Genomic DNA, 17,691 nt, shown 5'->3' on the forward strand with positions numbered 1-17,691 from the left:
TGAGACGAGCCTTAATGTTCTTTTTGCTTAAAAGTGGTTTGCGCCTTGGAAATCTGCCATGCAGGCCGTTTTTGCCCAGTCTCTTTCTTATGGTGGAGTCGTGAACACTGACCTTAATTGAGGCAAGTGAGGCCTGCAGTTCTTTAGATGTTGTCCTGGGGTCTTTTGTGGCCTCTCGGATGAGTTGTCTCTGCGCTCTTGGGGTAATTTTGGTCGGCCGGCCACTCCTGGGAAGGTTCACCACTGTTCCATGTTTTTGCCATTTGTGGATAATGGCTCTCACTGTGGTTCGCTGGAGTCCCAAAGCTTTAGAAATGGCTTTATAACCTTTGAAATTGAACTCAGGTGTGATAAACCACAGTTAAGTTATTTTTTAACAAGGGGGGGCAATCACTTTTTCACACAGGCCCATGTAGATTTGGAGTTTTTTTTCTCCCTTAATAACGTAAACCTTCATTTAAAAACTGCGTTTTGTGTTCAATTATGTTATCTTTGACTAATAGTTAACGTTTTTTGATGAGCAGAAACATTTACGTGTGACAAACATGCAAAAGAATAAGAAATCAGGAAGGGGGCAAATAGTTTTTCACACCACTGTATATGTCTATAGATATATAGATATATCTATCTATCTATCTATCTATCTATCTATCTCTATCTATCTATCGATATATATATATATATATTTATCTATATCTTATATGGGGGGCTTCCTTTCCTAGCAGATGTATTACAGCTCACTCAAATAACTGATTCCAGTACAAACAAAATAACTGCCTTTTGCACAAATTCTGCATGTAGAGAGACAGGATGTCTGGTGATTTTAATAGAGTGAGCTCTAATACATCTTCTAGGCAGAAGAACCCCCCTATAAGATATATTTGATCATTCATCTGACACCCAACTCCTGAATGAAGACTGAATGTGGAGAATCCGATGCTGAGGAATAGCGAAGATAAACGTGATTTCAGAAACGGTACAGAATTTTTAATTGATTGTATTTAGAAAGTTTCTTATTTTAGTATGCTGAAGCTAATGTTACATTTTAATTTTTCGTGATAGTTTACCTTCAAGTACAAAACATACAAGGCATGTTATCACTGCCAAAGCTCAAAAATATAAAATACATCCTATGGTAATTCCAAAACAAAATCAAAGTTAAACTACATCAACCAAACTGGAAAACCTAAAACAACCTATATATTAATTGAACCTGGCATAAAGCTGTAGAATAACTGTTAAAATACAATCCAAAATTAACTAAAGTATTGTTTTAGAAAAATAATTGCTTCTGCCATAGCCTCCTTCATAGAAACTCTTAAATCTGATTTGATTGTTTTCAGTGCTTGTATTTATAGTTATTAGGAGTTGGAGTCAGAACAATTTTGGCGACTCCGAATCCAGATACCCAAAATTGCTTCCAACTCCACAGCTCTGTCACTAACCCCAAAAACAAATACTCTGTACGGATACACATTTATTCTTATTGCTACTTATTACTCATTTTTCTATCCAGACCTTCTCCTATTCATTTTTCAGTCTCTAATTCAAATCAATGTAATTTGGACCCTAGCAACCACACTGGTAAACTTGAACTCTGAGAGTTGGTGAATAAAAAGCTAAATAACTTAAAAACCACAAATAAAAAATGAAAACCAAATGCAAATTGTCTCAAAATATCACTCTCTACATCATACTAAAAGCTCATTTAAAGGTGAACAACCCCTTTATATTAGCACAAAATGTATATAGGGACTGCTCAGATTACCGTCCTAGGGTCAGGAAGGAATTAAACACTCTGAGACAAATTATGGGGGTTTTCATCTTCCTCTGCATCAGCTAACAGTTTGGCCAAAGGTTTGAACTCGATGAACATGTGGCGCAAAGTGTTGCGAAGCCTTTGCAGGCAAAAATTCGACCTTTAGTGAATTTGCATACCACACAACGCCCGTCCCATTTTTTTGAGGGACAGTCCCAATTTTGACAGCTCAGCTCACAGTTCCGGGTTTGTTACTGAAATGTCCCAATGTTCTCTTTGATCTCCTGCACTGAACAGCCAGAAAAATATACAAAGTTTTTAACTTAATTGGCTTTGGCAGAGAGCCCAGAATAAATACTTAGATACTTTTGTAGCGGACTTGCATCTTAAAGGGCAATTCACCTTCATTAGCAAAACTGTAAGAACACATAAAAACCACAGAAATGTGTTCAAACGTTCATAACCTGCCAGTTTTTGTAAAATAAACATGGTAATAAGGGGTATGGACACAAAAACGGGTGTGGACAAAAATGTTCAACAGGATCCGCGCGCAAATCTTTTTATCCTTCTTTCTACAGTATTTCCAAAATGATGAGAGTTATGAATTTTCCCCCTAGAAGTATGGCCCACAGCCCCACACACAATCACAACTAATAACTACTTTGGTCTGAACATAGTTGGTTCTGTCATATATGTCACAAAATGTATATCGGGACAATATTTTTTGTTTGTTTCTTTATGGTTTGATGATTAAAGGGATACTGTTATGGGAAAACATGTTTTTTTCAAAATACATCAGTTAATAGTGCTGCTCCAGCAGAATTCTGCACTGAAATCCATTTTTAAAAAGAGCAAACAGATTTTTTTATATTCATTTTTGAAATCTGACATGGGGCTAGACATATTGTCAGGTTTCCCAGCTGCCCCCAGTCATATGACTTGGGGCCTCACGAGGAAACGTCAGGCAATTTCAGAAAACAAATCCCCGCGTGTGATTAGGGAAGGCGTTTGGGGAGATTTGTCGCCGCAAAAACGAGGCGATTAGTCGCCAGGGGACCAAATCTCCCCAAAACGCCCTGTGTGAACTAACCCTAAGAGTGGAAAATGAACACACCATGAACTATGAGGCATGAATCACTGACATGCCTGTCATGATATTGCCTTTAAGACAGTGTTGCTTCAGTTCATGTGTGGCCGTAGATCCCATAAGTGAAGTATCATATAACTGAAACCTATAAACCGACAGGCAATGTAGCATAGTTACAGTAAACACTGGTATTTCAAAAGATTAATTTAAAGTTATTTTAAGCACGGTAACAAAAATATAAAACGTATCAAGGCTAATTTGATATAAAGGCAGCTGAACCAATTAACTGACGAATTCTTGTTATTTGCAATAAAGTATAGGAGCATGGAATAGCAAAGTTGTCCTGCCTTTAGCCCTCTTACTGCAGACGTTACCGGTCCAGGACTACAGTTCCCAGGATGCTTGGTGATCAACAACTGCAGGGGCGTTGTCAGACAAGAAACAGAGAAGCAACTCTTACCTTTGGAAGACGTTCCATAAGAAAGACTGGTCAGGCATGGTGTTCCCCGGGGGCCGGTGCTGCTGCTGCTGCTGCTGGTAGTAAGCCATGGCGCCAACTGGCTATGTGGGTTACTGGGTAGGCGACGCTTCTGCTGCTCTTACAGTTTCACGAGTGGAAGAAGACGCACACGTACAGATAATATTCCCCTCACTGACTCACCGAGCTGCTTTGCTGACACCTTCCTTTCCCCACCACTATTGGGATCCTCCTCTTCCTCCCTGCTCTCCGGGGGGCTCATCCGCTTTCCACCTTTCAATTTCTCCTAGTTACCCAGTACTTCTGGTGTGTCACTCAGGAAGGTGTCACGCCCGTTGCTTCCCGCAGGGTACGGCGTTCGTTTTAGTACTTCTGTATGAAAATCATTAATACACCTTGCTCTCCCCCTCAAAATATCTGTATTGCTAATAAATCCTTATTGCGCTTTTCCTAATGCTTATAACACTTTTGCGACCCCCTTTTATTTTGTGCTGACAGGTCCCAAATGCCTCCTTCTTCCTCGTGATGTCAGTTATGTTAGATTCACTTTTTCCTAAGCGGCCCCAGCTTCCCCATACACCCCCTCGTCACCTTTCATCCCTGGCTCCTCCTTTGAACGACGTCATGCCACAGCCTTTCTCCATCATTCTTATGGGCGACAGAATGCCTCAGCCTTTATGAAGAAAGGAGAGATGTTCAGGCATGATGTCACATGGATGACTTCGGAGGGAGGAGGATGAACAAGGAAGCTGGGCCTGTAAGGCAAACGTAAGAGGCAGGAGGGAGGAGGATGAATGGGACAGATACGAAGTAAGAGGGGAATACATGACCGTTGCCAGTAGTTGGACAGGTATAATATGTACTGAAATATTAGGGTGCAGAGTGTAGGACGTAATTGAATTTAGTGCAACGATATCCGAAAATGGACATGTATGACACCGTTTCTTTTCTAGCTTTCGCTATGATGTTCCCTGTCACCAGGGCAGCCATGGGGGGGGGGGGGGACAGGGGGGAGAGTTGTAGGGGGCCCCGAGGGTAAGGGGGGCCTGGCCACGCCACACTTACTTGATTAGCTGGGGCCCCCATCTGCTGACTTCGGGAAGGCATGGACGTTTAAGGGGCCCTGGCCACCAATTTTCTTATAATGGGGGAGGGGGGCCCTGGCCACCAATATCTTTTTATTAACATGTGGGAACCCTAGCCACCAATATTTTTTTTGTTTTTTTACTGTGTGGTGGGGGGCGGACCTGTAGGTGGGGCTTGCGGTGGGCGCAGCCCAGGGGGCCCAGGAAATTTTGTCGTATGGGGCCCTGTGATTTCTGATGGCGGTCCTGCCTGTCACTCATCAACTACTTAAACTTTCACTTGGCAGGTATCACTTACTTACCTATCTCCATTCTTATAGGTCGCATATCAGTTGAAGTTGATAAAGTATATACTTATAGCCGGTAGGGCTTCCTGTTGGATACCAAGACATTTCAGTAGCAGGCCAGGACCTGAAATCTAGGAATTACCCCACACGCTGGCATGACGTTTGTCATCAATGTCGGACTGGGACATCAGGGGCCCACCCTCAGTACTATTTTCTTCCTCTCCTCACTCAACCTCTATTCTCCTAGTCTCTTTTCTTTACATTCTATAATCTATTATTCCACATATTTACCCACTTTGTTCTCATAGAAATAGGCAATGGCCATGAAATAGGCCAAAAGTTTAGCAACATGGGGGCCCACTGACACCTGGGCGCACCGGAGTTTTCCTGGTATCCCGGTGTGTCAGTCCGACACTTTTTGTCATTAACCTTTGACCCAAAGAATGAAATTACTTTTCTCACACTAATTCCACAAATTAGTTATGTCCCTGCATCATTAGGGGAGAAATCAGCATATGTTTGGCATACCTATCATCAGGACTGCCATCAGAAATCACAGGGCACCATACGACAAAATTTCCTGGGCCCCCTGGGCTGCGCCCACCGCAAGCCCCACCTACAGGTAAACCCTCCCCACCCCACAGGTCTGCCCCCACCACACAGTAAAAAAAACAAAAAAAATATTGGTCGCTAGGGTTTCACCATGTTAATAAAAAATAAAAAGATATTGGTGGTCAGGGCCCCCCATAAAAAAACATTTGTGGCCAGGGCCCCCCCATTAAAAAATATTGGTGGCAAGGACCCCACATGAGAAAAAAAAATTGGTGGCCAGGGCCCCCACATTATAAGAAAATTGGTGGCCAGGGCCCCTTAAACGTCCGTACCTTCCCGAAGTCAGCAGCTCTCAGAAAGTTGGGGGGCCCAGCTAATCAAGTAAGTGTGGCGTGGCAGGGGCCCCCTTACCCTCGGGGCCACCTACAACTCTCCCCCCTGTCCCCTCCGATGGCTGCCCTGCCTATCATGCACTCACAATAACATTTGAAGTAAGTACCTCTCAGAATTGGCAGTGCACATTTTGAACTTTAAAAATATACTAAGACATAGCAAAAATATATCCTGGTTTGAAAACATGTTTGGGTGAATTCCAGTTTCTAAATTCAGGATGCAAAAATCATGATAACGAATCACATTAATACGTCGTGCCTGTTTTGTTTTTTGGATAATGTCACACACTACAGTAATAAAGAAAACCAATGCTGAAATAAATGCTCCACATTTTGCACACATGGAAAAATCATGAGGTCACTGCTGGTACAGCATGGATTTACCTGTCACAGTTTTGTATAATATACATTCAGGAGGAAAATAACTGATTTTTCCATTGTGATGTGAGGCTGCCCTAATTGTAGGATTTGCTTTGTCTTTGGGTAAGCATCTGTCTATATAACCCACCAGTTTGCCCATCTGTTTGTAGCACTTCATCAGGTTAATGAATATAACAATATGGTGGCAAAAGTAACTCTAGGGACACAACCATTAGGCTGGTGCCTGATTGATGATTCCATAACACTCATCAGTAACTACAAATATGCAGGTACCACACTCTACATTACTAGTCAATGCAGAGTTAGGTGTAACAACATTTAGTGGGCTATCCCACCCTTTAACGGGGTGGTTCACCTTCATAATTACATTTATAAATGTCTTTCATGTGTTAAAATAATCATTTTTACTGTTGTTTGTTGTTTTACTATAATCAAAAGTATTTCTGGCAATATGCAGCAAGCAAAGTTTAAAGTGGCACATCAAGAAATGCTTTAAATATCTTTTTCAAAATGCATTAATATTCCTTTAAACCACTGAATTATTTAATTTGTCGTATTTGTATATTTTTTATAGGCATTGCTAATCCTCAGGAGAATTGTGGACCAGTAAAACTGAATGCAATGGCAATTTGTTAAGACCCTTGAAAGTAAAAAAAAAAAAAACTGGTCAATGCGCTGCTCAAAATTCATTTGCAACTTTCCAGGTTTCTGCCAAAGTATATGCCATAACGATCAGTTAACTACTAAAATAAGACATGATGAAGCAAGCTGGAATGTTAAAAGTTTTTTTACAGCATCGGTTTATGTTTCCCACTGCATTCTTTTTAAGAACTGCTCTTGTTCTGTTTGGAGTATACCAAGATCAGACCATGCTGGTGAAATATACTGATATTGACTATCATGTTTTCACAGACGCCGCTCGATACCTCACTCAGGTAACAGTTACTGCATATATTCATCTTTGAGCCCTATCCTAAAATATTTGCTGTTATGCCTGAAAAATTTGAAAAATGAAAGTGAAAATTGCCAACAGAACTGGAATAGGTATTTAGGTCTTTATCCAGACTAGTGTTGACTTTCAGGGGCCTCCAGTTTCTCCAAGAATTCTGTACTGTACTTTTTCAGCAAAATTTGAATTTGAGCCTGCACAAAATCATCTTATACAGTAGAACATAATTGCCCAACACTAATTGGGGATCATTTATAAACACTGAGCAAATTTGCACCTGGGCAGTTACCCATGGCAACCAATCAAAGGTTTGCTTTTACTGCTCAACCTGCAGGAGGCTGAATAAAAGCCAGTCCCTGGTTGCTATGGGGTACTGCCCAGGTGCAAATTTGCACAGTGTTTATAAATCAGTGTGAGGAATGAAAATGGTGCAATAGTTTTCATCAGTGGTAATGGGCTGTATTCCACCTGCTGCAGAATAAATTGAACCATTATATTTTGTTATCAATATAAAAAATTAAAATAAGAATTGTGTTTCCATTACAGATTATCAGAGTTCTTTGCTTTTTTCTAGGCTTTTGTTTCTTTAGTTGTGATATATGCACTCTGATTATCTTTTTAACTGATAAAGTAATCAATTGAATACAAATAAAATAAAAAGATGCATTATCTTAAGATCACCTCAAAATTGCAATAAATTTCTCTTTCTTAGGGGGTCTCACCATACAAGAGAGCGACATATCGTTACACTCCATTGTTGGCCTGGATCCTCACGCCAAACATTTATGTCACAGAGCTGTATGGCAAGATGTTATTTGTTTGCTGTGACCTGATAGCAGCATACCTAATCTACAGAATCCTTGTGCACAGGGGGATAAAAGAAGACTCTGCAAACCTATACAGTGCACTTTGGCTCTTTAACCCTCTGCCCATGGCTGTGTCCAGTAGAGGAAATGCTGAATCAGTTTTAGCTGTGCTTGTGCTTTCTGTTTTGTATTATGTGCAAAAGTGCAGCCTTATAAAAGGAGCTTTAATCTATGGACTCTCTATTCATATGAAGATTTACCCAATAACTTACATCCTCCCTATAGCTTTGTTCTTTCAAACAGAAGAGGTTTACGAGAGCAAAGGAGGAAAAAGAAATGGCTCAAAATTCAAATTTATAAAATCATGTAGGAATCTTTTGTACAGACTGCTTTCTCGTGACATTCTACTATTTGTAACTGTATCAAGTGTGACTTTTGCCATGCTGACATTTTTATTTTATTACAGGTATGTGGATAATTTAGAGATTTTCCTGCCATTATCACTTTCACAGTTCAGTACATTTAGTATATAACAAACATAATTGAAATAATATACGTGTGTGTATATAACTATGCATTATAATATAAATCATTTCAGCCCAAGGGAGAGGTTTTATTATATAATGTGCATTATCCGCAGTAATTCTGTCAAAGCTTTTTATATATAACTACAAGTAATGGTAGAATGGTTTGTATATGTTTATCGTTGTTTCAGTTAATGGAAGAACAATTCATATGTAACATTCTCAGTGCAGCTTGTTGGGAGGCATTAAGTACATATCATTATAAAGGTATGGGACCTGTTATCGACAATGCTTTGGGTTTTCTGGATAATGGATCTTTCTGTATCTTGGATCTTCATACCTTAAGGCTATTAGAAAATCATTTAAACATAAATAAATCCAATAGTCTCGATTTGCCTCCAATAAGGATTCATTATATCTTAGTTTGGATCAAATAAAATATACTGTTTTATTTTTGCAGCAAAAAAGGAAATAATTTTTTAATATGTTACTTATTCAGGTATTAAATATTAATTAAATTGAGTCTATGTACTTCAGAGCTTTCTGGATTCTGAATCCTCTACCTGTAGTATGTATTCCTTTGTGCAGCACAGGGTAAAGAGTTCAGCCTGTAACATCCTCAGTAGTGCACATAGAAATAATTTAGTATGTAACATGCTAGAACAGTTAATGGAAGCGGGTTTTATATAAATGTAATATCTTTTGTACTACTCAAGTATGTATTATAAATCAGAAGATCCATAAATAAACTGTAAATGATATCTTTATAAATTTTGCTTGTGTGATATGACTTAAAACGTTAATTGTAAAAAAAAAAATACCCCCCGTTGTTAAATATGATGATATTAGAAGTCCCCTCAGATTCAAAGACATAAAAAATTTTAAAAGGCCTTTATATGGTCATTGGCCTTTGTGACTTCTGATATCTCATAGTTTGCATTAGGTAGTGTTTTTATTGCTTAAATTATATTAAATGGAGGTGATGTTTTTCTTGTAATACTTACAGGGGAACTATTGTGAAAATGAAAATTTGATAAAAGCTTCAGCATAGTGACATAAGTATTGATGTACAGTGCACAGACATCCAGTCACTACAGCCTATATAGTTTATATTTTTGGCTAACAAACTATATACAGCCTACCTACCTTCCTAACTGGAATCGGTTATTTGAGTGAGCTCTAATTCATCTGCTAGGAAAGGAAGCCCCCCTATAAGATATATTGGATCGAACTTTCAATGAATATCTGACACCCAACTGCTGCAAGAAGACAGAATGAAGAGAAACAGATGCCGAGAGAGAGAGAAACAGCTCAGAATATTTAATTGATTGTATTCAGAAAGTCTCTTATCTTAGTATAATGAAGCTTATATTTTAAATTACACAATAAGTAAACTCTGCGCGGCAGATTTATCAATAATCATTGGATTGATTCAGATTGATCCATAATGATCACTGAATTTACTATTGAAAATTATGATCTACCTCTATCCATTCACCTAGGAAAGTGAGCCTGTATTTAAATTCAGTTAGTATTGGTTAATGTAAAAATTACGTATATCGATCTGTGGGATTCAGCGGCTCAGACCTGATATTTTTTGAGGGTCTAAACTTAATTGACAAGTTATGTTGAATCATTAAATACATATAGACCCTCAAATGACTCTGAATCGAGCAGGAAACCTACAAAATTTCTTTTGATATATGCCTGCCCCTATGTAATATAAATGGACAAACAATAACAAAATCATTCTCTGCCATAGTGCAAATGGGACCTGATTGAGGATTTTAGACTAGTACAGGTATGGGATCCATTATCTGGAAACCTGTTACCCAGAAGGTTCCTAATTGCGGAAAGGTCATCTCCCAAAGCAAAACAGCCTATTGGGTTTATTTATTGTTTACATAATTTTCCAGTAGACTTAAGGCATGAAGATTCAAATTACAGAAATATCACTTATCTGGAAAACCCCTTTTTTTGAGTATACAGGATTTAACATATCTGATACTAGCACAGTATTATCATCACAGTTGCAGAGACAATCACCTAGAAAGAATCCCAAATATTAGTTAATGCTGTACTATTTGTTTAACAGAATATGACACCATTTAAAATGAAATGTACAATGCAGTAACTATTACCTTTTCCCGTACAGATATGGTTGGGAATTTCTTGAACATACGTACCTCTACCATCTGACTAGGAGGGATATTCGGCACAATTTCTCCCCATATTTCTACATGCTTTATTTGACTGCTGAGAGTAATAGCAGCTTTATCCTGGGCCTTGCAGCATTCTTTCCTCAACTCATCTTACTCTTTGCGGTGTCTCTAGCCTACTTCAAAGACCTCCCTTACTGCTGCTTCCTCCACACTGCTATTTTTGTAAGCTTCAACAAAGTGTGCACCTCTCAGGTAAGTGAGTTGACTGTGCCAATATATTTAAAGGATAAGTATACCTTCATGATGTGGTATGATATGGTGGGGGGATAGCCAGCTTAACTGGGTTGTAAATAACACTCATGTTAACACATGGGTCTTCCTATAGCTTGTAAAAAGTGTCTGTTCTAGCAAAGGTATTCCTGACACAAAGCACAATTCATCCTGAAAATTTGACACCATCTACTGCCACTGATCTTGCGCCTCTGAAGAATGTGTTTTATTTTAGTGTCGCATAACTATAAACCAGGTACTATGCTGTTGGTAATATGTCACTTCCCCTGATGATGACATATTACTTACGTCATTGGCAAGGAAGGTAAATAGGGCTGCAACCTACAATGATCTTAAACTGTAATAAGTAGTGATGTGCAGGTCAACAATATCTGACCTTACCTGACACCCTAACCCACCCTATCTCAAACTGATTTGGAGAGCTTGCATAGCATATATTTCTGCTCACCCCATTCTGAGTTAACAAAATGTTGTGTGTGCATCACTAGAAAAAGTTAGAAAGGGTTTTCTTTTTTAATTTTTTTACACATTATCTTAGAAAGGGATGCATGGGCAAATAAGCGCTTACATTTAAAACCTGCATAGTCACCCCATATGCCATTGCTTTTAAAAATGCTATCTTAATACACTGTATTTATTTTATAATTGTACAGGTATTGGACCTGTTATCCAGAATGCTCAGGACCTGGGGTTTTCCGAAAAACTGATATTTCAGTAATTTGGATTGTCATACCTTAAGTCTACTAGAAAAATCATGGAAACTTTAAACCCAATAGGCTGGTTTTGCTTCCAATAAGAATTAATCATATCTTAGTTTGAATCAAGCACATACTACTGTTTTATTATTACAGAGAAAAAGGAAATCATTTTTAAAAATTTGGATTATTTGGATAAAATGGAGTCTATGGCAGATGGCCTTCTGTAATTTGGAGCTTTCTGGATAATGGGTTTCCGGATAACTGACCCCATACCTGTACTTGGCTTCTTCGAGTGGCTTAAAAAGTGTATGCAGTACTCTACTACAGTGTCCAACTTTTCCATGCAGTCTTTATATTATCTGACATACCACATATCTTAGGACCAGATTATAGTGAATTTATGATGTCATACAAAGAAGTATGTGAATCTCTTTCCATTTAGTCTGTGAGCCACCAGTTGAAATAGTAATGTGTTCTTCTTTGGTAAAAACAAAAACTGAACTTTTAGGGAAAAGAAGACACTTGTGTTTTTTAAAAACAGGTTTGGAAAACAACAGTATCAGCCGACTGCAAAAAATTGGAATTGAGATCAGGAAGTCACTTGCCTTTTCTGCAGGCAACAAACGGCAATACATCATAAATCTGCTGCTTTGTATTTTAAGCAAAATATCAGGACATAAATTATTATGTGCACAGAACATTACTTTTTCTGATACTTTGTAATTGTCCATTCTCTTGTAGTATTTCCTGTGGTACCTCTGCCTGCTGCCTCTGGTGATGCCTGGGCTGAAGATGTCATTGGCCAGTGGGATATTCCTTATAATACTATGGTTCTTTGGTCAGGTAAAATTCATGTTATATCAACATTTTGCTCATAAAAGTTTCTTGAAAAATTTGGTGTCTAACCATAGCCCTAGGCCAGGGATCAGGAACCTTGGCTCTCCAGCTGTTAAGGAACTACAAGTCCCACAATGCATTTGCCTTTAGACTCCTTCAAAAGGCTCCATTATTGCATTGTGGGACTTGTAGTTCCTTAACAGCTGGAGAGCCAAGGTTCCTGATCCCTGCCCTAGGCAGTACCTGCTGGGTAGCCTAGGTCATTAATTTGTAGAAAATATGTTTTTTTAAGTGTATGTTTTAAAGTAATACTGAATTTTGTTATACTTGAACCATGTGTGTACCAGGTGCTTGGACAGGGTGTGAGGTTCTGATTGGTTGAAATTACTTTTCCTGGCTGCAACAACTCAGATGCAGTTGAACTGTAGACTTTCAGCTTTAATTCAGTGGGTTGAACAAAAAGATTGCATAAAAATGTGAGGAACTAAAGGCTTTTCTTAAAACAATCTATTTCAGAGGCTCAAAAATAAATTGGACCAGGGGTTCAACAGTAATTGCACAACTGGCTTAAAGGATATTTCATGGGCAGCTGTGGCCAATTCCTTTGTTATGTCTATCAATGAAGCAGATACAAGCCCTGGAGTTGATTTGAGGTGGGGTGCTTGTATGTGGAAGATTTTGCTGTGAACAGACAACATGCGGTCAAAGGAGCTCTCCATGCAGGTGAATCAAGCCATCCTTAAAGGACATGTAAACCCCCCACTCAAAAATTGAATCAGTGAACAGCCTCTTTGAAATATCTATATAACTGTCACTGTGATTGTTCAAAGGTTAACAGTAAGGCTGCAGCATCCCCTTAATCCCTTAGAATTCTTTCTCCTCCTGTAACCCACTCTGCCCCCTCCCTCGGGAATTTGTTTTGGCTGTTGGCTCATGAGCATGATCAGTTCTTCTCAAAGATTAATACATACCCTCCAGTCTAGCAGCCAATGAAGAGATGGCATTGCTGGTTCCCATAGAAACTCTGATCTAGCTGTCTGCTCCTATTTTTAAATCCTAACCCCTCTCCTGAGCTCAGAGTAACCATTACAGTGCTTAATCCAAGCAGGACTTGTCATCATAGTAAAGTCTGCCTGTGTTAGCCTGCATTTTTCAATTGCATGAACTTTATATCACATATGTGCTGTTTGCAGATATAAATGCACTGACAATGTGTCTGAGGGAAAATGGCCCCCTTGTGAAAGCTGCTATTCGTTTTAGGGAAATGTAATGATGCTGGCAAACGGAGGGGGTGTAAGCAGAACAAATAATGCCATTTGGGTGTGGGAGATGTGCCCAAATTATATACGTGGTAGGAAAATGTAGGCTTTACATGTCCTTTAAGCTGCAAAAACAGAAAAAACCCATCCGAGAAATTGCTACAATATTAGTGGCAAAATGTACAGTGGCGGATGATCGCAGAATCATTTCCATGGTGAAGAGAAACCCCTTCACAACAGCCAAACAAGTGAACAAGACTCCAGGAGGTAGGCGTATCAATATCCAAGTCTACCATAAAGAGAAGACTGCGTGAAAGTAAATACAGAGGGTACACTGCAAGGTGCAAGCCACTCATAAGCATCAAGAATAGAAAGGCTAGATTGAACTTTGCTAAAAAACATCTAAAAAAAAGCCAGCACAGTGGAAAAACATTCTTTGGACAGATGAAACCAAGATCAACCTCTACCAGAATGATGGCAAGAAAAAATTATGGAGAGGGCATGGAACAGCTCATGATCCAAAGCATACCACATCATCTGTAAAACGGCGGAGGCAGTGTGATGGCTTGGGCGTGCATGGCTGCCAGTGGCACTGGGACACTAGTCTTTATTGATGATGTGACACAGGAGCGAAGCAGCCAAATGAACTCTGAGGTGTTCAGAGACACTGTCTGCTCAAATCCAACAAAATTCAGTCAAATTGATTGGGAGGCGTTTCATAATACAGATGGACAATGACCCAAAACATACAGCCAAAGCAACCCAGGAGTTAATTAAAGCAAAGAGGTGGAATATTCTTGAATGGCCAAGTCAGTCACTGATCTGAACCCAATTGAGCATGCATTTTACTTGTCGAAGACTAAACTTAGGACAGAAAGGCCCACAAACCAACAGCAACTGAAATCCACTGCAGTAAAGGCCTGGCAAAGCATTAAAAAGGAGGGAACCCAGAATCCGGTGATGTCCATGAGTTCAAGACTTCAGGCTGTCATTGCCAGTAAAGGGTTTTAAACCAAGTATATAAAATAAACATTTTATTTTCAGTTTTTTAATTTGTCCAATTACTTTTAAGCCCCTGAAATGAAGTGATTGTTTTAAAAAAAGGCTTTAGTTCCTCACACTTTATGCAATCTTTTTGTTCAACCCACTGAATTTAAGCTGAAAGTCTGCAGTTCAACTGCATCTTAATTGTTTCATTTAAAATTAATTGTGGTAATGTACAGAACCAAAATTAGAAAAAAATGTTGTCTGTCCAAATATTTATGGACCTGACTGCATGCTCACTTTACTGCTTTTGTTGTTGAGCTTTTGTCGGACATGCACTGCATACTACACAACTTGTCAAAGGACTTTGGGAGCTGTGGGTTAGAGATACCAGGAACAATTTATAGTTCTAGGGCAATTCAACCCTGTAGGTGTTGTTGACCTGCAAACATAGTCAGTGGATTCTAAAGCAGAAGAGCCTCCATTCTACCCACTTGCCTATTTCCATGCTCCAGAGTAAAATGGAAATGTTTCATAAACCAAAAGCCTTTACTGTTTGTATAGAGAATATAGAGAATTTCTGTACACAACAAGGCAAGCTCTGTAGTATAACCTTGTTGTCCTGTGTAGCCTTTAAAGGGGTTGTTCACCTTCAAACAAATAGTTGTTTTCAGATAGATCTCCAGAAATAACGACTTTTTCCGATTACTTTCTATTTTCTATGTATCACCATTTTTCTAATATTGAAGCGTAAAGTGTCATTATTCACCTGCTGTTCTAATTCAATACATTTACAGTAGTTGATAGATTTCTTATTTTTGTCCCTGTTGAGCAGAATCTCTGGATTTCATTACAGGCAGCTGTTAGAATTGAAACAATAGTTGCTAATACTCCAGTGATGCTGCTGTGACATGTATTAAATGTTGTAAAATTGTAACCGTTTAGAGTCTGCACCTGAATTTCAGTTAGACTGAAAACTGAGACAGGAACATTCAACTTTAAACTTAGATTTTGGAAAAACAGTAAAAAATTAATAATGGAAAGTAATTTAAAAAGTCTTTATTTCTGGGGAACAATCTAAAAAAAACTGAACTGAAAAAAGTGTTTGGAAGACGAATAACCCCTTTAGGTTAATGTATCCAGATCATTTGCCAAGTTTAGGATGCCATGGAAGGCTAGCAGGACTAAACTGAATGGAAACTGAATGTATTTATATCAGTACATGCTTTAGAAGCCATGAGATGATAATCTGATCAATATGATATAAAGCATGCTAAACTAGGATGTGCTCCTTTTTATATAGAACTGTATTTCCATAGGCATTTCAAGGCTGTACACCAGAGCAGTGGCTTTAAGGGTAAGGTGATGCCAGATCAAATAGTTTTTACCAAAATGTCTGCCCAGCTCCACATTCTTGCAGCAAAGTCAGGTGGGGTGCTATATGCTCTTGCAGACCATCTGTGTTACTGGTTTGATACATTTTCAGTACAGTGTAAATAATGGGCATGGGCCAGTCCAGTAGCAGAAAAGAGGCATCATCTTAGGGTAAAGGTATACTAAAATTTATCCTTGATTAAAGACAAAAAAAATGATTTATAGGAAGAATAAACTAAATAAAATTGAGTAAGTAAAATGTTTCCATGTCAAGATGGTTACTGCTAAAGGTCATAGCACATGATTTAAGGTGAACATAATTGTATATTGTCCCTTTAGCCCAAATAAATTGCCATATATTTAACTGTCTCTTCTTATATGTGTTTATTTTTTGTACTTTTTTCCATCAGACAATATGGTTGGTTCCTGCATATTTCCTGGAATTTGAAGGCCAAAATACATTTTTATACATCTGGTCGGCTGGATTATTATTTTTGCTTATTAATACTGTTATTGTTGTTCAAATCATCACAAATTATCAGTTACAGAGTAAAAAGACCAAGAAAGCATAGACCGAACCAGTCTATTATATTGTTCTTTTTTGCACTGAATACAGTCCAGACAACTTTTCCCTCCTAATCTTCTTTTAATTCACTATGGTTTTTGGCATTTATTTTAAGTATTATAAATAAAGGTTAAGTTTTACCTCATTTCAAGGTGGGAACTCAGGTTCATACAGTGGGAGGGTGCAAACCTATGGATCATACTTTTTTTCCTCTCTTGTACTAGTTATATCATTTATTATTTGACCCTGCACACCACTAACTTGTTCTTACATCTCAGTCAATGGAAGGTGCTACCTACCACTCTCTTAACTCATCTATTTAAGTATTGTCAGTTGACTGATTGTGGGGTAATAATATTTACTCAAATAACTGTATAACATCTTTCCATACAGTGTTTAAAGTGATACTGACACTAAAAAACTACTTTTTAAAATATGAAAGTATATTTAAAGTTACCTATAGGTCATGTTGATGTTTTTTTCTGAGAGGTTTGTTTTTGTAAGTAATTGTTAGTTGAAGTTCCTAAACCTGACTGTTTTGCCAACCTGACTGTCCCTTATCAACCTTAAGATTTTTAATGCTAACGGACTCCTGCTGCACAAATATGGCTGCCCCCTCATACAGGAACATGGGGCATATGACAGGTAATGCAAAAGCATTGTGCAAATACTTTATGGCAAAGTAGCTTGCAAAGGCAGTATTATGACAGATGTAAAAAAGAGTTTAATTTTCAGTGTCAGCATCTCTTTAAGTAATATGAGAATTTATGGGATTAGTCCTGCGCTGAGTAGAGTTTTCCATTTCTGACTGTTTTCAGATGACAAGGCACCTCCCTTGTATGTTTTTTCCAATTAATTCTAAACCTTTACGAGAGCAATGAGAGAATGAAATTTTGGCCAGGAAAATGTAGTATTAGCTGAAACTGCTTTCTGAGTTAAGTTTTTCCTGTGAAGCAAGGTTGCATAATAGAAAAAATATGCCAAAGAATTTTTTTTTTTACTGTTTTTCTTAACAGTAAACACCTTTTTTAGGCCTGTCAGTGTAGTACTGCACAACCAGGGTTATCTTGCCTGGCAATATTGAACAAGCCCATTGTGGAGAAAGAAAGTATGGAAATATTTTATCTGAAGAGTCTGAACATTGGGTGGTGGTGTTTCTTGGTAACCATGTCATATCAATACCTCTGAACATTTTAAATAAATAAATGTATGTAATTAGAA

At 38.3% G+C, this 17,691-nt stretch overlaps 2 protein-coding genes across 5 annotated transcripts in view; one reads left to right on the top strand and one right to left on the bottom strand.

Moving 5' to 3' along the window:
* The window catches only part of pdcd6.L (programmed cell death 6 L homeolog), a 22,200-nt gene extending 18,273 nt beyond the window's left edge, over positions 1 to 3,927 (bottom strand). Inside the window, exon 1 of one of the 2 annotated variants that reach the window (XM_018266275.2) lies at positions 3,307 to 3,927. In XM_018266275.2, the coding sequence (XP_018121764.1) occupies positions 3,307 to 3,395 (89 nt within the window). In that variant the 5' untranslated portion in view covers positions 3,396 to 3,927. 2 annotated transcript variants of the gene reach the window in all.
* Positions 3,909 to 17,691, top strand: pigm.L (phosphatidylinositol glycan anchor biosynthesis class M L homeolog). Of its 3 annotated transcripts, none has more exons than XM_018267637.2 (6): positions 3,909 to 4,174; positions 6,596 to 6,956; positions 7,683 to 8,242; positions 10,456 to 10,714; positions 12,193 to 12,294; positions 16,316 to 17,691. In XM_018267637.2, the coding sequence occupies exons 2-6, from the start codon at positions 6,777 to 6,779 to the stop codon at positions 16,475 to 16,477; spliced, it is 1,263 nt and encodes a 420-aa protein (XP_018123126.1). In that variant the 5' UTR covers positions 3,909 to 4,174; positions 6,596 to 6,776; the 3' UTR covers positions 16,478 to 17,691. The 3 variants fall into 3 exon arrangements, with proteins under 3 accessions (XP_018123126.1, XP_018123127.1, XP_018123128.1); XM_018267638.2 differs by having other exon boundaries at positions 3,909 to 4,134; XM_018267639.2 differs by having other exon boundaries at positions 3,909 to 4,092.

This window comes from Xenopus laevis, chromosome 6L (assembly GCF_017654675.1).
Source record: "Xenopus laevis strain J_2021 chromosome 6L, Xenopus_laevis_v10.1, whole genome shotgun sequence".
Lineage (NCBI taxonomy): Eukaryota > Metazoa > Chordata > Amphibia > Anura > Pipidae > Xenopus > Xenopus laevis.